A 23,142-nucleotide genomic window follows, 5' to 3' on the forward strand; every position below is an offset into this window, starting at 1 on the left:
CTTCTTCAATCTTACTCAGAACTCTGTTGTTTTTTTTAATTTTGGGGCATCTGTGAAAACCTGGAAATGTGTCGACTCAATGGGATTTCCTTGTGACCAAACTCAATAGGCCCACATTGCAGCTCAAACAGATGGACTCCAAATCATAGTTTGGTGACTGGTATCTCAGTCCCATCGCTTTCTCATTATTTCTTCTCAAAATATATTTACCTCCCTTGGATTTACAAACCAATGGTGTGTTTGCACGCTTGTGTGAATGATAGCCCAATTCATTCTTGGCTCCTTGCCTTATCCTTTGCATCTTTCAACTCCCACCCTTACTGGTATACAACACACACCACAATAAAGGACTTAATAGATAACAGATAATCAGAGTTGGAAGGGATCTTGTAGGTCATCTAGTCCAACTCCCTGCCCAAGCAGGAGACCCTATACCATTTCTGGCAGATGGGAGTCCAATCTCTTCTTGATAGTCTCAAGTGATGGTGTTCCCACAACTTCCGAGGGCAAGCTGCTCCATGGGTTGGTTGCTCTCACTATCAGAAAATTTCTCCTTATTTCCAGGTTAAATCTCTCCTTGTTCAGTTTCCATCCATTATTCCTTGTCTGGCCTTCGGGTGCTTTAGAAAATAGATTGGCCCCCTCCTCTCTGTGGCAGCCCCTCAAATGCTGGAAGACTGCTCTCCTGTCTCCCCTGGTCCTTCTCTTCACTAGACTAGCCAGGCCCAGTTCCTGCAGCTGTTCATCGTATGTTTCAGTCTCCAGTCCCCTAATCATCCTTCTCTGTACTTTTTCTGAAGTCTCAACATCTTTTTTATTGCGTGGTGACCAAAACTGGATGCAGTACTCTAGGTGTGGTCTTACTAAGGCTTTATAGAGTGGTATTAGGACCTCCCTTGATCTTGATTGTATCCCTCTGTTAATGCAATTTAGGATTGTATTGGCTTATGCCTTATCCGTTGCATCTTTCAATTCCCACCCTTATTGGGTGTATACAACACACCCCACAATAAAGGATGTTTTTGTGGAATGTTGCTATTGGAAGGGAGAAACTCAGGGTTTTCCCCCCTGAGGGGGGAAACAAACCTCCATGGAAGTATGTGATGAACGTTTTTATGCATATGTACGGGGAGATGGATGCATGCATGCACATGAGTGTTCCTGCGAGAATAAAGATTGTTTTATTTTTTATTATTTTATGTTTATTTGTCAATTACTTACAAGATAATAGGTAGAAGTAAAAACATAGTTATGAATACATGGATACATATAAGAAAAATAAAAATATATATAAAAGAAACAATAGGACAGGGATGGTAAGCACCTATTGTGAGGTTTCAAAACTTCTTCTTTTTTTTTTTAAATTTAAAACTGCGTTTTCCTTTTAACAAACCAGAATGCTAAAATTTAGGACGTATTCACACCTGGGCAGCAAGAAAACACAAAGCTGGTGTTCTTTTCCTCTGGAATAAAACACACACAATTTGTGCTTTTTTTTGTCCTACCGAACCAAGGGATTCCCACACTACCTCAAATGCTGGCTTGCTTGTTTCTCAAGCTGGTTGTTCTTCGCACATGGCATCAAACCTGAGAGATGGAATTGGCTTCCCACAGCAAGCCAACCATCACAAACAAAGGAATGTGTGGTCTGTGGGATTTAATATTGCTTCTTCAGGGTGGAGTTTGAGGGATGGTGAATTTTCAGCAGAAATCAGAAGCACAGCGCTGGGTTTGAAGAACGCGTGTTTAAATAATGTACTGCTTTATCTGTGGTTGTTCATCTTAAGGTTAGACGATGCTTTTCATTCCGTTCCAAAACGACGCTTTGGTTTTATAGAGTTAGAAAAACAGAGTTGGAAGGGACCCTCGAGGTCCTCTAGCCCAACCCCGTGCTTGAGCAGGAAAGCCTATACCATTTCAGATCCAGTCTCTTTTTGAAAGCCTCCAATGATGGAGCCCCCACAATTTCTGGAGCCAAGCTGCTCCATTGGGTGATTGCTCTCGCCATTAGGAAATGTCTTTTGTGTGTTTGTGTGTGTGTATGTGTGCCCGCTAGCCTTTAGAGCAGGGGTGTCCAACCTTGGCAACTTTAAGACTTGTGGACTTCAACTCCCAGAGTTCCTCAGCCAGCAAAGCTGGCTGAGGAACTCTGGGAGTTGAAGTCCACAAGTCTTAAAATTGCCAAGGTTGGACACCCCTGCTTTAGAGGGTCATGTTTTCTCACTGTGTGCATAGAGAGATTTTTATTCCTCATGCAAAAGGACATTATGTATATATATATGTGACAGAGGGAGAAGGAGAGAGGGAGGGAGGGAGAGAAAGGAAGAGAGAGAGGAGAGAGGGAGAGAAGGGGAGGGAGAGAAAGGAAGAGAGAGGAGAGAGGGAGAGAGAGAAGGAGGAAAAGAGAAAGGAGAGGGGAGGGAGAGGGAGGAAGAGAAAGGAAGAGAGAGGAGAGAGAGAAGGGGGAGGGAGAGAGGAGAGAGGGAAAGAGAGGGAGAGGGAGGGAGAGAAAGGAGAGAGAGAGAGAGAGAGAGAGAGAGAGAGGTCTTAAAGAGTACATTCATTAACTACGCACCCTAAACTCCAGCTCTGTAATTGAATCCAAAGCCCTGAACGATTGTAATACATGTACACATAATACATCTATCTTGTTACATTTACATCCTTAGGGACTTCTCAGAAGGTTAATAATTGATCTCAAATCCATTATTCTACAATCTTATGCAATTTAGCTAGAATAATAATAATAACACCATTTAATAGCTTATACTCCCTAGTGTCTGTTGCTGGCCTCTAGTAAATGAAGTACTGTATATTATTACACTTAATATTTGTTTGTTTGTTCATTTGCTTACATGCTACCCATCTCATTGTTACAGTGAATCTGGGCGGCTATGAAATGTTTAAAAATAAAGCAATAAAACCAACTCTGGATGAGGTGTATACATACATACATACATACATACATATATACATACATATATATACATATACATATACATATCTGTGAACACATGGGGGGAAAATTCAGTCCTTGATTTTTACATTTGAATCACAATGCATTAATTTAGTTTGCTTAAGAAAAACTACCCAGACAAGAATTCTAAATATGATTTTAGATATGTATGAAAAATATAAAAGGCTTTTGATTGAGACGATATGCAAAATGTGTGGTGCTTGTTTTTAAAATGAACTTTAAAATGAATTTAAATGAATTTCCTACACTTGGATGCAGACTTTGTTGAAATGTGTACATTGTTTTATTTTTACTTTTTTAAATAAATGTTAAATAAATATATTTTTAAAAAAGTTAAAAAAACAAATACAAATAAAAGGGAAACCTAACCACCATGCACGAACAGGATTAACTCTTACCAGATCAATATCATAAGAGACCAAAGATCATTTTATAACCCACTCCAAATCTTTCAAAAGCCTTTTTTTCCACCCCAATTTGTAAATCTGCTGGAGAGGAAATCACAGAACATTCAACCAATATTGTTTTCTTTTTTCTGTAATATGAAAAGTATTCAGCAAACAATTATGAAGCAAAGATGCCTCTTAATTTCAACCTGACTAATTATTCGTAAGAGCTTCCAAGAAAAGAATAGCAATAGCCCTTAGACTTATATACTGCTTTACAGTGCTTTACAGCCCTCTCTAAGCAGTTTTACAGAGTCAGCCTGTTGCCCCCAACAATTTGGGTCCTCATTTTACCCACCTCAGATGGACAGAAGCCTGAGTCAACCTTGATCGAACTCCTGGCAGTGGGCAGAGCTAGCCTGAAACACAGCATTTTAACTATTCTGCCACAATTCATTCCTTCCTTCCTTCCTTCCTTCCTTCCTTCCTTCCTTCCTTCCTTCCTTCCTTCCTTCCTTCCTTCCTTCCTTCCTTCCTTCCTAAGCAATAGCAGACATATACTGCTTCAGAGAGCTTTACAGCCCTCTCTAATGGTTTACAGAGTCAGCCTCTTACCCCCAACAATCTGGCTCCTCATTTTACCCACCTCAGAAGGATGGAAGGCTGAGTCAACCTTGAGCCTGGTGAGATTTCAACTGCCAAATTTCAGGCAGCCGGCAGTCAGCAGAAGTAGAATACAGTACTGCACTCTAACCACTGTGCCACTGTGGCTCATATACACAGAACACATATATTCAGTGGGTGGAATTCAAATAATTTAATGGTTCTCTGTCCTATTGATTTGTTTCAGCAACCAGTTCATCAAACTACTCAGAAAGATAACAACCGGTTCTCCAAAACCGGTGTGAACTGGCTGAATCTCACCACTGCATATATTCAAGGACTGTTGACAATACAGGTAGTCCTGGACTTACACCGGTTCATTTAGTGACCATTCATAAGTGACAACAGCCCTGAAAAAAAGTGACATGACCAGTTTTTCATATTTACGACCTTTGCAGTCTCCCCAGGGTTACGTGATGCTTGGAAACCGACTCATATTTATGGCGGTTTCTGTGTCCCAGAGTTACGCAATCCTCTTTTGCGACCTTCTACAAACCAAGTCAAGGGGGAAAGCCAGATTCACTTAACGACCATGTGACTCACTGAACGACAGCACCAATTCATTTAACAACTGTGGCGAGAAAGGTCATAGAATGGGGCAAAACTCACTTCCCAAGGGCCTTGCTTCATGACAGAAACATTGGGCTCAGTCATGGCCATAAGTTGAAGAGGACCTGAATATAAAAGACGGGCAAGCTCCCCTTCCCCAGGGCATTTCATCTTTCTACTTTATTTTGACCCGCATATTTCTATTTAAAAAAAGGAGCCATAATAGTCACACGGCCAACTCATCTCCGCATCAAGATCGTGATGTTTTAATGAACTGTCGACAAGAGAGGGATTTACGGAAAGACTGTCGATAAATTTATGCAGAATTTATGGTAACACATTCATTAAACCTTCCTCAAGCAAGTCTTGCAAACCACCGAGAAGGAAGATATTGCAGAGGCAATATTTATGGAGCATCCTTGTTTGGCTATCCAGACTGCCAAGAGGGGTATAAAAAAAAAAATCACTGGGAACATATTTTATGCATTCAGAGGGAAGAATACAGAACTTAGACTGGACTGGATTTTCACTCAGCAGAAAAAGAGACATTTCCTTCTCTATCGGAGAAGGAAGTGTCTCTTCTCTGCGTTGTGAAAATTCAGTCCAGTTCAGTGGTGGGATTCAATTTTTTTTACTACCGGGTCTGTGGGTATGGCTTGGTGGGCATGGCAGGGGAAGGATTCCCACCCCACTCCTGGGGAAAGGTTACTGCAAAATCCCCACTCCCTCCCCACCCCACTAACCTGCTTTCCAGCTCCGTTCTCCTTGGCAGGGCAACCAAAGAAGACCCAGCTGATCAGCTGGGACTCAATGGGAGGCAGAGAAGAGATGGGGTTGGTGGGGCCAGTCAGAGGTGGGATTTGCCAGTTTTCTGAACTACTCAAAATTTCCACTACCAGTTCTCCGGAACTGGTCAGAACCTGCTGAATACCACCTCTGGTCCAGTCTAAGTTCTATATTCTTACTTCTGGATAGAGTGATTTCCTTAAAAAGCAGGCTAATTTGCTGCCCCCTTTTCTTTTTATTTCATGTTGGAGAAGAGCTTTCAGTACTGTGAATGAATGTTAAATTAAGGGTATACGGCAGAGGTGGGTGTTCAGCCTGTTCTGACAGGTTCTGGAGAACCAGTAGCGGAAATTTTGAGTCGTTCAGAGAACCAGAAAATCCCACCTCTGCCTGGCCCCACCAACCCCATCTCTTCTCTGCCTCCCATTGAGTCCCATTGATTGGCTGGGTCTTCTTTGGTTGCCCTGCACAGGAGAACAGAGCTGGAAAGCAGGTTAGTGGGATGGGAAGGGAAATGGGGATTTTATAGTATCTTTCCCCTGCCATGCCCAGCAAGCCATGCCCACAGAACCGGTAGTTGAATATCACCACTGATATATGGTAAAAAAAATTGCTCGTTTTCTTCCCTTAAGCCTAGGGGATTAAATACAGTGCAAGTGGCAAAATAGAATAACAGAGTTGGAAGGGACCTTAGAGGTCTTCTACTCCAACCTCCTGCTCAAGCAGGAGACCTTATACTATACCTGACAAGTGGCTGTCCAATCTCTTCGATGGCAAGTCATTCCACTGATTAATTGTTTTCACTGTTAGGAAATTTATCCTTAGTTCTAGGTTGCTTCTCTCCTTGATTAGTTTCCATCCGTTGCTTCTTGTCCTTTATGTGCAGCCCCTCAAATATTAGAAGACTGCTATCACGTCACCCCTAGTCCTTGTTTTCATTAAAGTAGACATACCCAATTCCTGCAAAATACATTCTTCGTATGTTCTGGCCTCCAGCCCCTTATTCTTCTTTGTTGCTCTTCTCTGCACTTTTTCCAGAGTTTCAACATCTTTTTTTTATAATATGGTGACCAAAACGGGATGCAGGATTCTTAGTGTAGGCTTCCTTTTAAAGCACCACTAATACTTATAATACTAATCATAAATTACTAATAAATATAAACTAATAAATAAATCACTAATCCTACCATTAGGTTGTAGTCTTGGTGGGGTTGACTCAGCCTTCCATCGTTCCGAGGTGGGTAAAATGAGGACCCAGATTGTTGGGGGCAATAGGCTGACTCTGTAAACCGCTTAGAGAAGGCTGTAAAAGCACTGTGAAGCGGTATATAAGTCTAAAGGCTATTGCTATTAATAATAAAACAAAGTGCAAAAAAGTCCTTCAAAAGTCAAAAATCCATCTATCCATCCATCCATCCAATCAACCATCCATCCATCCATCAATTCCCAATCGTACATAGTATATGGAAACATTAGAGGATAAACGAAAAGGCAGAATAAAAAGCCAAATAAAGACATATGAGGCATATGAATATACCACAGTAATCTATATGTATAAAAGCGAAATACCACTCATGTATAATCACAAAATCTCCAGAACTGTAAAGCCTACAAACTTGAAATTTGGCACATATCTTCCTCTTGGCTTCTAGGAGCTCACTAAGAAGGGATTTTTCCAAATGACCCTGAGAGCATTTAGAGTATTTCCTATATTATTATTATTATTAACACGCTCTGATGCTAAGGAATTCTACTCCCCTTCCCCACCTGAAAAGAAACCTGTTCCAAATGCAAAACACAAGCAGAGGAGAGGAGTTTCAGTTTCAGTTTTAATTTCACAGCACCAAGCAGCTTTAGTACAGAACAGTTGAGCTAAGCCATGCCCACACCTCCTTGCTCACACAGCAAATACTGTTTCACTTTCCAAACAGCCTTCAACTCTCTCACAGACTGACAGGATGGTAGCCAGATGAATACCGATGGATGCTGGTAGGCAAAGGAAGAATATTCCCCCCCCCTTATTTTCCTCCCAAAAAGCTAAGCCCAACCACATAGTTTTGTAGCAAAGCACGGGTATCCAGCTAGTACAGAATATACAGTAGAAACCAATCTCAGAAACTTTGCCTAGCTAGATTTACTGAAGATTCTTGAGTCAACAATGCTGATCTCCAGGGAATTAAGAAATAAATAGGAATGACTTGAAGTAAGCAGGCAGGGAGAAGGATAAAGGAGCGTTTTGTTAAGCTTTATGGCTGTTGCTGAAATGATTGACAGTTGTCCCACCTTTGACCAGCGAGCCAGGAGTAGCAGAAAAAGACCATTAATGGGATAACTATTGTCAGAGTTTTTTTCTAGGCAGGTGAGAAGGTAATGACAGCTTTGAACACTGCAGGATGCCAACTAATGTCTTAAAAGTCATTTTAAAGATGGAGAGGCTTTTGTCACCACTCAGCTCTCTCTCTATAAATAGGGAAAAGTTTCCTCTATAAGAAAGTTTAAAATCCTGCTGTTTCCTTAAATTCTGCTATCACCTTTCTCAAAAAGGTTAAACTGACAGCTTCTAAAACAAGCCATTCCGTCTTCCTCCATTGGGCAGCCAGACGCTTTCAACTCTGCTAAAAAAGCACTACAGCTAAGCAGTCCTTGACTTACAACCATAATTAAAGCCCCAAATTTCTGTGGTTAAGCGAGACAGTTGCAAACTTGAGTTTTGCCCCATTTTGCAACCGTCCTGGCCACCATTGTTAAGTGAACCACAGCAGTTGTTAAAGTTAGCAAAACATGAATCTGGCTGTTGTGGCCCGCCGATGGCTAGCGGAGCTGGCAGCAGAGTCAGAGAGCGAGGAGGTTGAGGAGGAATATGGGCCACTCCTGGAGTCTGGGAAAGGCTCTGACAAGGGCTCTGCATCAGAGGGCCACCTGGCAGTCATCAGCTGCCTTCAAAGTTGGACATCAGTGAGGCAGAAGAACAGCTGGAGCCTGTTCCCAGCGTGTGCATGTGCAGAGCTGCCTGAAGAAGGGAACAGCTAAGGAACAAGGGTCAACTTGTGAATAAAGCCACAGTTGAATGGTGAATGGCCCCTCCTATAGGGATTAAAAGAGGAGCAAAAGGGGAGGGGGCTTTTGCAGGAAATAATTTGTTCATTCATTGCAGCAGTGTAAAGATCTGTCTGTGCATTAATAGAGACTCTGTGCCGAGTCCTTCCTTGTCAGCACTGCGTTTGGGAATATTTACGTGGCAGCTCTCCAGGCTAGATAAGGTCTGTGCTCCTAATTACACCCTTGAAAGACTGTTTGCCAGGCCTTTGGCTGAAAGTGAATGCAAGAAATTCACCTTCATTTTATAAAAGGGATTTTGCTGGGACAAAGAGTCAGCTTAGTGCTTTTGGGGGAAGCCGAGGTCAGAACACTGGCTTCCCCGCTCACTTTTTTGATGGGTGTTTTCAGCACATCTGGATTCCAGGCTGCAAAGGTTTCTACCAGTAGCTCTCAACTGACAACAGTTCATTTAGTGACTGTTCAAAGTTACGGCAGCACTGGGGAAAAATGACTTGTTGACCGCTTTTTCATGCTTACAACCATTGTGGCATGATCCTCATGATCAAAATTTAGACACTTGGTGACTGGTTCATACTTATGAACAGTTGCAGTGTCCCAGGGTCTGCAATGTTCAAAGTCAATGGGGAAGCTGGATTCATGCTACAATGAAAACTGAAGTTGTGGTCACCACCTTTCCAAAAAAAAAATAAAAAAATGGTGTTGAGACTTTGGAACAAGAGCAGAATAAGAGCAACAAATAAAACCAGCATGGTTTTGTGTAGACCCCAGTGTGCACATGTGCCACCTCTCCTGCAGGAGCTGCATTGGTTGCCAATTTGCTTCCGGGTGCAATTCAAGGTGCTGGTTGTCCCCTTTAAAACCCTTCATGGCTTGGGTCTGGGTTATCTGAGGGACCGTCTCTTGTCGGTCACATCTACCCAACCCATTAGAGCAGGGGTCCCCAACCACCGGTCCGTGGAACAAGTCCTACCGGGCCGCTGGTTTGCTGGGCGCCGCCATCTTTTTTTGATGAAAAAGTGCTTCCGGTGAGCTTTTCCGGTAGAAAGCTCACCGGAAGCACTTTTTCATCAAAAAGATGGCGGCGCTAGCGCTGCGTGAGCTTTTCTGCAGAAAGCCATTTCTACCCGGAAAAGCTCATCGAAAGCGCAGCGCCGCTATCTTTTTGATGAAAAGTGCTTCCGGTGAAGTCACCGAAGCACTTTTCATCAAAAAGATGGCGGCGTCCAGCTGATGCCGGTACCGGGCCGCGGCGCCCAGCTGATGCCGGTACCGGGCCGCGGCATAAAAAAGGTTGGGGATCACTGCATTAGAGCAAGGAGACAGGGAACGTTGTGGGTCCCACCCCTGAGGGAGATGCACCTGGTGGGACCCAGAAGGCCCCCTCACTAATACTCTTCCAAAAGGGGCAAAAGAAGACGGGGACGACAGAGAAGGAGGTGGTTGGATGGCGTCATGGAAGCAGTTGGCGTGAGCCTAAATGGACTCCAGAAGATGGTGGAGGATAGGAAGGCTTGGAGGAACGTTGTCCATGGGGGTCGCGATGGGTCAGACACAACTTTGCAACCAACAACAAAAATATTGACTATATCGGCTCAAGTAACAACAAAAATATCAACTATATCAAACGATCAGATTAATGATGCAATGGACACCACAACATTAAAGAGGATGCAAATGATATAATTGCATCAGTTATGTAATGATGCAAATGGCCTGTCTTATGTCAATAATCTGGAATGCTTTGGAACAGTTGATTTTGTTCATTAGCAGGGGGTGAAATCCAACGTAAAATGTTGTCCGTTCCATGCAAAGAATTGTTGACTGAAGGTGCGTTTGTTGTCTTCCTAACATAATGCCTTCCCTTCCCATCACGAGCAATAAAAGAAATCCCATCCAGTCTAAAGCATCTTCCAAAAGGATGATTTTCTGCACACACACACACACACGCTGTAATCATTTTTAACAGTTTGACCTTACAAGATGAGACAGAGCAGTAAAATCAAAAATACTCAATTGAAACTTGGGATCCAATCCAGTTTCTGAGTCATGCAAAAAGCAGAAATTTATGGCAAGTAATTAGCCAAAGAAAATAGCTTAAACTTTGCCATTCAAAGTTATCAGGAAATTGTCTCATCTACAATTCTGTAAAAAAAAAAAAAAAAGCTATTCACCCCCTCTATGGATTTTCTGCATTTTTGCATATCTTTGTCACTTTTATTTTACTAGAGCTTCCCCTGAGTCTCCTCTCCTCTTTATAAAGGGAATCTGAGCGAACAAACACCTTTAAAGTTTGGAAGTGGTTTCAAATAGCTCGCAAAATAATTCGGTCACTGATGTTAGTTATTATTTTCCTCACTCTGGTGGGTTAAAGGTTGGGTGACTTCGTTTAGGAAACAAATCAAAGAGAAGTCAACTTTGTTGTTAGTTGTTCCCTCAAAAGTTTCTTTATGTATCAGTGTGGCCCACCTGAAACTTTTGTAACATTCAGTGTAAAAAAATATATACAAACATTCAATGTCTATGGAGATTCTCGGTCATCCAGATCATAGGTGTCCCAAACATAAATTTCTAGATTCTACCATATCTCAAGACCCAAAATGGTCACATAACATCCAAAACGTCATCAAAAAAGCACAACAAAGAATGTTCTTTCTGTGCCAACTCAGAAAGCTCAAACTGCCCAAGGAGCTGCTGATCCAGTTCTATGGAGGAATGATTGAGTCTGTCATCTGCACCTCTATAACTGTCTGGTTTGGTTCTGCAACCCAACAGGACAGACACAGACTCCAGAGGGTAATTAGGACTGCAGAAAAAACAATGGCTACCCACTTGCCTTCAATTGAGGACCTGTATACTGCACGAGTCAAAAAGAGGGCTGTGAAAATATCTACAGACCGCTCACATCCCGGACATAAACTGTTTCAATTCCTACCCTCAAAACGACGCTATAGAGCACTGCACACCATAACAACTAGACACAAGGGGAGTTTTTTTCCCCCCAACGCTATTACTCTGCTAAACAGGTAATTCCCTCAACACTGTCCAACTATTTACTAAGGCTGCATTACTATTACTATTAATCCTCCCATACTTCCTTTCACCCATCTCCTCCCACTTATGACTGTATGACTGTAACCTTGTTGCTTCTATCTTTATGATTTATATTGGCTGTTTCCTAGTATGATTTGATTGCTTATTGTACCCTATGACTATCATTAAGTGTTGTACCTTATGATTCTTGACTCTTGACGAATGTATCTTTTCTTTTATGTACACTGAGAGCATTTGCACCAAAGACAAATTCCTTGTGTGTCCAATCACACTTGGCCAATAAAAGAATTCTATTCTATTCTATTCTATTCTATTCTATTCTATTCTATTCTATTCTACTCTACTCTACTCTACTCTACTCTACTCTACTCTACTCTACTCTACTCCACTCCACTCCACTCCACTCCACTCCACTCCACTCCACTCCACTCCTCTCCACTCCACTCTCCACTCCTACCTCTACTTCTACTTCTACTGTATTCTCATCCAAGAAGCTTTTTCAGCTCTTAACTGGACTTTGTTTTTTTTCCTTTGAAGACATTTAGCTTCTTATCCAAGAAGCTTCTTCAATTCTCCACCATCCAGTCAGAGCTGAAGAAGCTTCTTGGATGAGAAGTGAAATGTCTTCAAAGAAAAAAACACCAGAAAGTTCAGTTGCCTCTTAAAAAAAGCACCTTTGGGACATACAACCATTCAGAATACCACCTCCCAAAACCTAAAACTTCCCATATAACTGCACGGATAGCATCTTTCCATCGTTATCTTTGGGTTTATCTATTCCACGCTAATAATAAACATTAAACTGAGAATATTCACTTTTACATTGCTTCCCACCTTAAGAATTTTCTGGAACAATTCTAGGTATGATTTTAAGGGAATTCATAGCAACAACATTAAACTACAATTTCTTCAGTTAAACTGAGGCTCTCCTTCATTCAGCAATTGTCAGGTTTTATATGTTATCAATAAACTCCCTTTTTATGACTCTGTAATCCTTTAATTTGGGGAAGAGTCAGGGTGACTCTATGGAACTCAGGATTTACCCGCCGGATTCCCTTCCGGATGCCTACGTGGGGTTCACAGCAGATATTTTCCCTTTGCGCCCTAGGAGAAAAATATCTACTCATCCTAGGATTGAACTCTCAACCTACTGAGTGGGAGGTGAATGTCTTCACCACTAAACCATTGTCCCAGTCCTCGATATATTATCAACGTCTGCATTTATTTAAATATAAATATTCCAAATGAATAAACTCTCATTTTGTTGGCTTAGCAGTCTAAGCTCTGAGGTCAGTTTTCAAATTACACATTTCCCAGCTTCTGATTTTTATTTTTTATTTTTTACCAAAGATCTACTGTCCTTCTTGCCTAATCCTCCAAGGATTTCTTTAATCTATTCAAGAATGGCAAGTACAGATTCTCTAACAATCCACCGATTCTCTGAAATCAGTGCAAAAAGGTAACCATTCACTAACGGGGATGTAGATTTATGACAAAGCACTTTCCCATTTCCAAAACTGTAGCGTAGCCATACAAGCTCCAAAGTCATTTTGACAGTAAGACTTATGATGTGCTTTGACTGGGGCTTGAAGACAGGGAGACACCTCCAATATTCTTGAGTTAAGTCACGACCGCTTTCCACAATCAACATTTTTAAATGAAACACTTAACTATCATTTGCAATCTCTAAATTTTGGGCAGCACCACAGAAACACACTGCCCAGAAAGAAAGAAAGAAAGAAAGAAAGAAAGAAAGAAAGAAAGAAAGAAAGAAAGAAAGAAAGAAAGAAAGAAAGAGAAAGGAAAGAGAAAGGAAAGGAAAGGAAAGGAAAGGAAAGGAAAGAAAAGAAAAGAAACCCTTACTGCAAGGCTCTTCAAACTTGGCAAGTTTAAGACTTGTGGACTTCAACTCCCAGAATTCCTCTGCCAACATGACTTGGAGGAGGAATTCTGGGAGTTGAAGTCCACAAGTCTTTAAAGCTGTCAAGTTTGAAGACCCCTGCTCTATCTGCCAGAATTTCCCAGGTTCAAAGGTTTGGTTAACCCAGGGGGGTCTTCAAACTTGACAGGAATTCTGGGAGTTGAAGCCCACAAGTCTTAAAACTTGCCAAGTTTGAAAACCTTTGGGTTAACTTCTGAAGTCAACAACGAAAGTGTGTGTGGGGGCGGGGGGGGGGTGTCACTTGGACTGCTACCCAACCTCGATTGCATTATCCAGACTTTCCACCAGAGGGCAGCAGGAAAGACACTTGCAGTAGGGAAATGTTAAACTCTTTGCTGGCCTCTAGGGAACTCCGGAATTTTAACACGCCTCTTTTTTTTTTTTTTTTGAAAGCCGTCTGAACGTGGCCTTGTTTGGATAGACCTCCAAAGCAGAAGGATTCGAGTCAAAACACCCAGAATTGCAACCGGCTGAAAGATTGTGCAGTGCAGATTCTCTTGGGTGGGTGGGGAAGCCTGGCCCGCATACGACGCAAATCCAGGGGTGGGGGTGGGGGGTGGGGGAAAGCCCATGCAATGAAACTGCGCAAATTCCTGCTACCTTAGGAGTAATTGCTACCATTCCTGCAAACTACAAGCAATTGGATGGGTTCCTAGCCCAGGTTGCGTCTCCGTTGCCAAGTTCCAAATTCCTCCCTGGGTCGTTGTCTTTAACAGATTTAACAGAACAGCAGAGTTGGAAGGGACCTTGGAGGTCATCTAGTCCAACCTCCTGCCTAGGGGCCCCCCTTTTTCGATTGAAGCAATATTCCATTTCGGTGCAAACTCCCCCCCCCCCCTTTTATGGAGTTTGTCAGTTCCTCCCCTTCCTTCCCACCCACCCGGCGTTAAAAGCAAAGGCAGGTTCCCGCAGGAATCCAACCCTCCTCCGCCTCCCCCACCCCCGTTCAGAAGGCAGCGTCTTCTCGGTGCCAAGCCTAACCCTGGACCTCCAAACCTCGCAGAGCAATCCTACAGATTCCCCCCCACCTTCCTGGCTTGGCATTCCCCGCGGGGAAAATCCGCCAAAGCTGCGCCCCTAAAAAAAAAAAAGTTATGCCGAGTTTTTAAACCACCCCCCACAACCAGCCCTCCAGCAAATCCAAAACCATAAGGGGGCGGACTTTGCGCAGCAAAGCAGAGCACTCTGCACGCACTCAGATGCCGAGGGCCCAAAGCGCCCCCCCTCCCGCGGAGAAGTAGTAACGGGGGGAGGGCGGGTGGAAGGGAAAGGAGAAGAAGAGCTTCCTATCTGCGGCTCGGCCCTCTATCCCCCACCCTTCCCCCACCGTCCGGCCAGAGACCCCCGGCTTTTTTCCACGCTGGGCCGCTGGATTGGGACTCCTGCTTGGGAAGGGAGTTGGAGTAGACTAGATGATCTCCAAGCTCCCTTCCAACTCTTAATTTTCCCCGGCCCGACTCAGCCGCTGAAGCAGAGCGTACCGTTCGCTCTCTCTCTCCCTCCCACCCCCTGTGTGTGTGTGTGTGTGTGTTGGGGACTGGACGACAGACCCTCCGGGAAAGTCTCAAAGTTGCTCTCCGGTGGGGGCTACGAGCACCCCCCAAGACCTCCGGGGACATCCACCCTCCTTTGTCCTGCTTCTCTGCCCCTCCCTCCCACTCTCCCCCAAATATAACAGCTTGCCCTCGGACGTTGTGTGTGGGAGCGTCCTCCCTGGGAGACTTCCAAGAAGAGATTGGGCTGCCCGATATGTCCGAACTGCTTAGGCGGGGTTGGACTAGACGACCTCCAAGGCCCCCTTTCCCAACTCTTAATTAATCTGCTCGTTTCCCCTGGCCCGGCTCCTTCAGCTGCTCTCTCCCCTGACGCAGAGCGAATCGTCCGGGGTGTGGGGGAAAAAAAACAGACCCTCCGGGAAAGTCTCAAAGTTCCCCTCCGGGTGAGGGCTACGAGCCGCTGCCCTCAAAAGACCCCCGGGGACCCTCTCTGTCCTGCTTCTCCGCGCCCCCTCTCCCACTCTCCGCCCCCCCCCGCTTCCCGGGGCCTTACCTTGCTTGACACACTTCAGCCGGACGGGGTCTTTGCAATGCTTGATGACGGCCAACACATCCCGGATGGTGAGCCCGGCCACGGGGGTCTCGTTGACCTCCAGCAGCAGCTCCTCGGGCACCAACTTCCCGCCGCTCTCATAGGCCACCTGGCCGGCGTTCACCTCCCCCACGTAAGGGAACTGCCCGTTCTCGGCTCCCCCTTTCAGCTCGAAGCCCAGCTGGCCCTCGGCGTTCCGCACCACGGCGCATTCGTGGACTCGGTGGGTCCAGTGGCTTTTTTTCTTCAAGCCCCCTTTGGACATTGCCGTGGGGGGCTGGGGGGCTGGGGAGTGGGGACTGCGGCTGGCGCGGCCGGCTTGCTTCCCCCCACCTCCCGGGCCTCAGGGGTATGTCCTTGGGGTTCCCTTTTGGCGGGGAAGGAGGAGGGCGGGCGAGGAAGGAGGGAAGGAGGAGGAGGAGGAGGAGGCAGGGAAGGGTTGCGCTGGGGCGGGGGTCTGCCGCCTTTAGTTTGGCTCGGCGGCGGATAGAAAGAAGGGAAGGAGAGAGAGGGAGGGATGGAGGGGGAGAGGAACAGGGAGGAATGGGGAAAGGAAGGAAGGAAGGAAGGAAGGAAGGGATGGGGAAGGCTGGCTCTAGCGGCGGCCGAGGCGGGAGCCGCAAGCCATGGCAGCCCCCGCTGCAGCCCCCCGCCGCCCTGGCCGCTGCAGCAACTCGGATGCTGGGATGCTGGCAAGCTGGGAGCGCCTCTCTCTCCCTCTCTCTGTGTCTGTCTGCCTTCCAGCCAGCGAGCAAGACTAGTTGTACAGTAAGTGTCGGGCGAGGGTGGGTGGGCAGGCTGTGTGCAACGCCTGGAACGGAGGCCGGGGGAGGGGGGGGCGCAGCTGGGGCTGGCTGGGCTGGCTGGCTGGCTGGCTGGCTGGGAAGAGCTCTCCGTCGCGCTGACCCGGTAGTTGAAGACCGGAGAGAGAAAGAGAGAGAGAGGCTGGCTTCGCCACAAACGGGGAGGCGAGAAGAAGGCGGGGAGAGAGAGAGAGAGAGCACAGCCAGCGGTGGGTGGGGAGGGAGGGAAGGAAGGAAGGAGGAGGGAGAAGGAGGAGAAGAAAGAAGGAGCCGCTGGAGAGGGCAGAGAGAAGGAGAGAGTGCCGCAGGCGGCGGCTGCGGCGCCACGGCGGGGACGCACTCTTGGACCCTCGGTTTTTATCTCCCTCTGAACGCGGAGGATCCGACTTTCTTTCCCCCCCCCCACCCTTCGCTCGCCCCCCCCTCTCCTCCTCCCCCCACAGCCCTGGGGTCTCCTTGGGGTGGGGGATGGGGATGGGGGCTGCCGTCGCTCCAGCTGGAAGGCAAGGCTCTCCAAAAGGGGGAAAGCGAAAAGGCCATTTCCTCTCAGCCCTTTCACTTTCTCTCGGTCTTCTGGGGTTGAACAAAATAATAACAGTAACAAGCATTGACACATTGGCCCTCAGTCAATTGCAGAAGGCAGCTTGGCTTGGAACGGCTTCCACCCTGCAGGCAATATCTGTAACACCTTCAAACATTTGCCTATCCCAGGTCCTTGGTAAGGACTAGAAAGGTAGAGCCAAAATGCCAAACCCAGTCTGAACATCTGGCTGACTGTGCAAATAATAATAATAATAATAATAATAATAATAATAATAATAATAATAATAATAATAATAATAATAATAATAATAATAACAACAACAACTGATCACATACTGAGCTGTTGCAAGACAATCGCTCAGACTGACTACAAACAACCTCACAACACAGTCGCTCAGATGGTCCACTGGAACTTGTGTCACAACTACCATCTGCCTGTAGCAAAGAACTGGTGGGATCATAAGCCTGAAAAAGTGGTCAAAAATGAGCATGCAAAACTACTGTTGGGCTTCCAAATACAGACTGACAAAGTTTTGGAACACAATACCCCGGATATCACAATTATGGAGAAGAAAAAAGTGTGGATCGTCGATATTGCCATACCTGGTGACAGCAGAGTCGACGAGAAAAAGTCACCAGATATCAGGACTTGAGAATAAAACTGCAGAGACTCTGGCATAAACCAGTGCAGGTGGTCCCAGTGGTACTGGGCACACTGGGTGCTGTGCCTAAAGACCTCGGCAAGCACTTGAAAACAATTGGCGCTGACAAGATAACCATTGGTCAGCTGCAGAAGGCCACCTCACTGGGATCTGCTCGCATAATCCTCCGATAAATCACGCAGTCCTAAACGCTTGGGAAGGGTTCGACTGGTGATTTGTGATATGAAACCCAGCATTGTTATCTCGTTTGCTGTGTACACTGTAGTTTTTTGTGAATATGGACTAGTTGCTGGTCACTCAGTGTTAGTCCAATTTTACAAAGAGCTCGTTTGTTCTGTTTAAAGTCAGCAAGCTTTTTGGCATCATCCTCATTTTCTGGATCCCAAGCATTTACATCCGGTGGGTCTTGAACTACATTCCATAAACCTTCTCTACGCAGAAGTAGACTGCATTTCATAGACCAGGAAACATAGTTTGTTCCATACAACCGGGTTATCAGTGATAGACTTGTTGAAGTGACTTGTACCATCTTTACCAGGATAGTAAACAGTAAACAGCTGTCTGTATACAGTACTGTGCATTCACACTAACTCTCAGTTATCTAAGCCTGGTATAGTCTGGGCCCATAACCAATGTTGAGGTAATTCCCCGCTAGGAGAATGAGCGCATACAGGGAGACGTATTTGAGAGAAGTGTTTGAATAATACACATACAGCACACAGATACACTGTACAGTAAATGTAGGTTTTTACTTCCAGAAAGGTTTAAGCAAAGTCCAAAATAAGCAATCCAAAGTCATTCACAAGTAAAACAGACAGTTTTCAATCCAGGGATAATCCAAAAAGCAAAGTCCAGTGTCAAAAAACAGTTCAGTAACAGATGTATATTAAATCCAGTAATATCAGTCAATTAGAAGAAATGGAGGAACAGCAATACTTTCCAACAGAAGGAAACAGAGATACACTCACACTCTCTTCTGAGACTCAGACTAAGACAAACCAGGTTTCTGGCTCCATTTTATGGCCGTTTGAGAAACCACATCTAATTACAGTTTTGCATTTTCTTAAAGTTACAGTTTTAAAATGTTTATCCTGGTTTATATATTTCTAACCCAAATAGCTGTTAGGTGACTCATATTCCTAACAAACACCATGCAAATAAAGTAATCAAACAAAATCACGTTTGAGAGATTAACAATTGAAAAACCCCAAGTCGATGGATTGTGTCATCTTCTACAAGGGCAGTGTGTGTAACCTCTCTAGGGACCACATGTCATAACCCATACACTACTACTCAGAAAATCCTGGTGTTTATCATCCCAGCAGCACGGAGTATAAAGTGAGAGGGATGAGCTGCTTGGGGATTCGCAGGGGTTCGGGAGAGTCCCTAGCTAAGATTCTGTGCACTTCGGAGAATCCCCAAATCCCACTCCTGGCTGGACCCGCCCACCCCTCCCTGCCTCTCCCAGGAGTCCCCACACGGCCCAGGTAAGGGCAGGGAGCGCACGGAGGCTTGGGGAGGGTGAATAACAGGCCTCCTGGAAGTTCAGGAAGGCCAGAAAGGGCCCGTTTCTGCCTTCCAGGGAGCCTCAGGAGCCCGGGGAGGCTGTTTTTGCCCTGCCGGAGGCTCAAGGAAGCCTCCGGAGCCCGGGGAGGGCAAAAACGCCTCCTTCCCCACCATGGTGCAGGAGGCTGACTAGGCCATGCCCACCATGGCCACGCCCACCCAGCAACCGGGCTGAGAACCCTTTGCTAAGATTTTTGAAGCCCACCCCTGGTAAAGTCCTGATAGGAAGTCTTAAAGCATGGCTGGGTTGATGTAGAACTGAAAGTATCGTGCCAGGGTTTTAAAGGAATTTAACACCGTCCCAGAAGATGTTGTCTTTAAATGAAGGACGTGCCTGGATTTCTCTGGAGGCTGCATGCAAATCAATTCAGATGTAAGCTCCGTGAGTTAAGTGGGATTTATTGTCAAATAAACATTGAAACATCTGTAAGAAAACCACCAAGCTCCAAGGACTACACAGTTCAACCCCGAGCTACAAATATTATCTTATTAGCTCCATACCCATGCTTCGCTATGAAACTATGTGGTCGGACTTAGATTTTGGGGAGGAAAATAAGGGTTGGGGTTTAATTCTGTCTCTGCCTACCAGCATCCAACTTGCTAGCATCCTGTCAGTATGTGAGAGAGTTGAGAGCTGTTTGGAAACTGAAAGAGTATTTGCTGTGTCCGCAAGGAGACAGCAAGGAGCCTGGGCGTGGCTTAGTTCAACTGTTCTGTACAGTTTCAATTTCTGTGAAACTGGAACTGAAACTCCTCTGCTTGTGTTTTGCCTTTGGAACAGATTTCTTTTCAGGTGGGGAGGGGGAGTAGAACTCCTTAGCATCAGAGCGTGTTAATAGTAATAATATAGGAAATACTCTAAATGCTCTGATGGCCATTTGGAAAAATCCTTTCTTAGTGAGCACTAGAAGCCAAGAGGAACATAAGTGCCAAATTTCAGGTTTGTAGGCTGTATGGTTCTGGAGAGTTTGTGATGATGCATGAGTGGTATTTCGCTTTTATACTGAAATTGAAACATCCAGAGTCTTGGAAATCCAGTTTAATGTTGAGATTTAATATTTCCTATCCAGGTCAATAGGAATGTTCGCATCCATACAGCCCAGCTAAACCTGGTTCCACTTTGTTGAGAAGACTGTATGATTAGAAATTTCATCAGGTCTTCTGAATCTTGCTTGAGCAAACTGGTAGTTATTTAGTCTCTATTCCCCATACCAATAAAGGAGAATATTGGTAGCTCAGGGTTGAAATGAGTACTCTCTGAGTTTGGTTGTTTTTCTTGCAGATGTTTCATTACCCAACCAGGTAACATCTTCAGTGCTAGTAGGGAGTGACGTTTGCTCTCATTTTACATTTGGTGACCCACACTGATAGGGAAAGCCACCAGAATGTAAAATGAGAGCAAACCTCACTCCCTACTAGCACTGATGATGTTACCTAGTTTGGGGAATGAAACGTCTGCAAGAAAACAGGCAAGGTCAGAGAGCACCAAGCACCTCTCATCTCTTTCCTGTTTTTAGCACCTATTTTAAGTTTAAGATGATTTTATGAATTGGTGAGATGTTCTTATCTGGCTCTTTCCATAACATAGACTGTTGATATTCAGTGATTCCATGTTATTTGGAAAACATTCAATCGATCAATCAGAATAGCTCTGGAAGGGACCTTCAAGGTCTTCTAGTCCATCCCCTGCTCAAGCAGGAGGCCCTATATTGATTCAGACAAATGGCTGTCCAGTCTCTTCTTAAAAAGCTCCAGTGATGGAGCAGCCACAACTTCTACAGGCAAGCCGTTCCACTGGTTAATTGTTTTCACTATTAGGAAGTTTCTCCTTAATTCCAGGTTGCTTCTACTCCTTGATTAGTTTCCATACATGGCTTCTTGTCCTGCCCTCAGGTGCTTTGGAGAATAGCTTGATTCCCTCTTCTTTGGGGCAGCCCCTCAAATACTGGAATACTGCTATCATGTCCCCTCTAGTCCTTCTTTTCTCTAGACTAGCCAAACCCAAATCCTGCAACTATTCTTCGTAACATCCATAAACTGAAATCCTTCAAAAGCATATTCTCAATCCTGGAACGGACTGTATATGCAAATGTACCATTTTTTTCTCCTCTGTGTGTATCATGAGTAAGATTAAGGATGCATGAAGGTGTTTGTTTTCACTATCACTCTTGTTAACAACTTTAAATGTAGGCCTACACTTCTTCCTACCATAGCCATGGCTTCGTTTAAAAAGAAATATGCTGCAAACACCAAAATTTCTTTAACAGATTCTAGGAATAGAATAGAATAGAATAGAATAGAATAGAATAGAATAGAATAGAATAGAATAGAATAGAATAATAGAATAGAATAGAATAGAATAGAATAGAATAGAATAGAATAGAATAGAATAGAATTAGATATAGAGTAGAGTAGAGTAGAGTGAATAGAATAGATATTGGAATGAAGCATAGAATCGTATAGAATAGAATAGAATAGAATAGAATAGAATAGAATAGAATAGAATAGAATAGAATAGAATTCTTTATTGGCCAAGTGTGATTGGACACAGAAGGAATTTGTCTTTGGTACATATGCTCTCAGTGTACAGAAAGAAAAAATAAAATACATTCATAAAGAATCATAAGATACAACACAGTGATAGTTATTGGCTACTAATAAGCAATCAAATCATACTAGGGAACAAATAAAACAAGATAAATTGTAGAGATACAAGCAACACAATTTTAGTTATAAGTTGGAAGAGATAGGTAATAGGAAGGATGAGAAGAATAATAATAATACAGTCTTACTAAATATTTTGACAGTGTTATGGGAATTAGTTGTTTAGCAGAGTGATGGCATGTGGGAAAAAACTGTCCTTGTGTCTAGTTGTTCTGTAATGTATCTGTATTAAAGAGTTAAACGGATGAAATAGTTCTTTTTTTTTTCTTCAGAGAATGAATGCAGGAATGTCACATCTAAGCTACATAAATCTGACTGACCACTAACCATAGGAAAGAAATATAGAAAGCTTAAGATTTTACTGCTGTACAGATTTTTGCAATCTAGATACTGTGGCATAGTTCAGTGGGAAAATCTGAGCTTCTTGAAAATTTGATGGAAAAGAGGTAATTTTTTCTTTTCCAGGGTTTTTAGTTGTTTTTCCTTGAAATTTGGATTCATGCTTAGCTTAGAGTTCTGAAATCAGTAAGAAAATAATAGTCAGAACTAACTTAAATCCCACTGATAGACATCTTCTGGCATCCTGTTTTATTCCAGCACAGACTTTGATGGACATGCTAAAAAGTCAATCCAACTGATCGTATATTGAGTCTCAGATATGAGAGTGGATCTTGAGGTTTAAGAACAGATGTATATGTGCCCAATAGAAAGCATTGTGAACAATTGCAGGATTGTGTCAGGTGTAAAAGACCAGGTCAACACATGAAGTTCAAATTTAATTTATTTATGGCTCATGTCTAGGCACAAGAATCTACTGAACTATTTTTGTTAGGCATAATACCAGAGGAAGAAAAAATACGATAAAGGGAATGTATATTTGATGTTTTAACCATAGCAAGAATTGTATTTGCACAACATTGGAAAAGTGAAGAAACACCTACGGGAAGAAGAGATAATTAAAAAAATATTGGACTGTGCAGAAATGGAAAGACTAACATTGAAATTAAAAGAAAAAGAAGACATGGAATATTTTAGAACTTGGGACTTGTTTTATCAATGGTTGGATAACAGGGGCAGAAATTAGGAACTTAAGAAATATGAATATGTAAAAAAGTGGATTCAGACCATACACTGTTCATTAAGCACTTATTGAATGTAAAGAGAAAATGTGTGTGTGTGTGTGTGTGTGTGTGTGTGTGTGTGTGTAAGCTCGATACCCATGCTTCGCTACAAAACTATGTGATCGGGCTTAGTTTTTGGGGAGAAAAATAAGGGGGGAAAATTCTGCCTCTGCCTACCAGCATCCATCGATATTCATCTGGCTAACATCCTGTCAGTCTGTGAGAGAGTTGAGGGCTGTTTGGAAACGGAAAGAGTATTTGCTGTGTGAGCAAGGAGAAGA

General features: G+C 44.0%; 1 protein-coding gene across 11 annotated transcripts in view; it reads right to left on the reverse strand.

Moving 5' to 3' along the window:
• MAGI2 (membrane associated guanylate kinase, WW and PDZ domain containing 2) overlaps window positions 1-16,377 on the reverse strand; it is a 585,270-nt gene extending 568,893 nt beyond the window's left edge. For 5 of the 11 annotated variants that reach the window (XM_087967823.1, XM_087967826.1, XM_087967821.1 and 2 more), the window contains exon 1: window positions 15,464-16,374. In XM_087967823.1, coding sequence (XP_087823949.1) covers window positions 15,464-15,767 — 304 coding nt within the window. In that variant the 5' untranslated portion in view covers window positions 15,768-16,374. Of the gene's footprint in view, window positions 1-15,463 lie in introns of all 11 variants that reach the window. The other 6 variants (XM_087967824.1, XM_087967825.1, XM_087967830.1 and 3 more) reach the window with 4 other exon arrangements.
• Between the last annotated feature and the right edge of the window lie 6,765 nt (window positions 16,378-23,142).

The sequence above is a fragment of the Notechis scutatus genome, chromosome 6, assembly GCF_049901735.1.
Source record: "Notechis scutatus isolate UNSWTSFEM ecotype Mainland chromosome 6, rNotScu1.2, whole genome shotgun sequence".
NCBI classification, from domain to species: Eukaryota; Metazoa; Chordata; class Lepidosauria; order Squamata; family Elapidae; genus Notechis; species Notechis scutatus.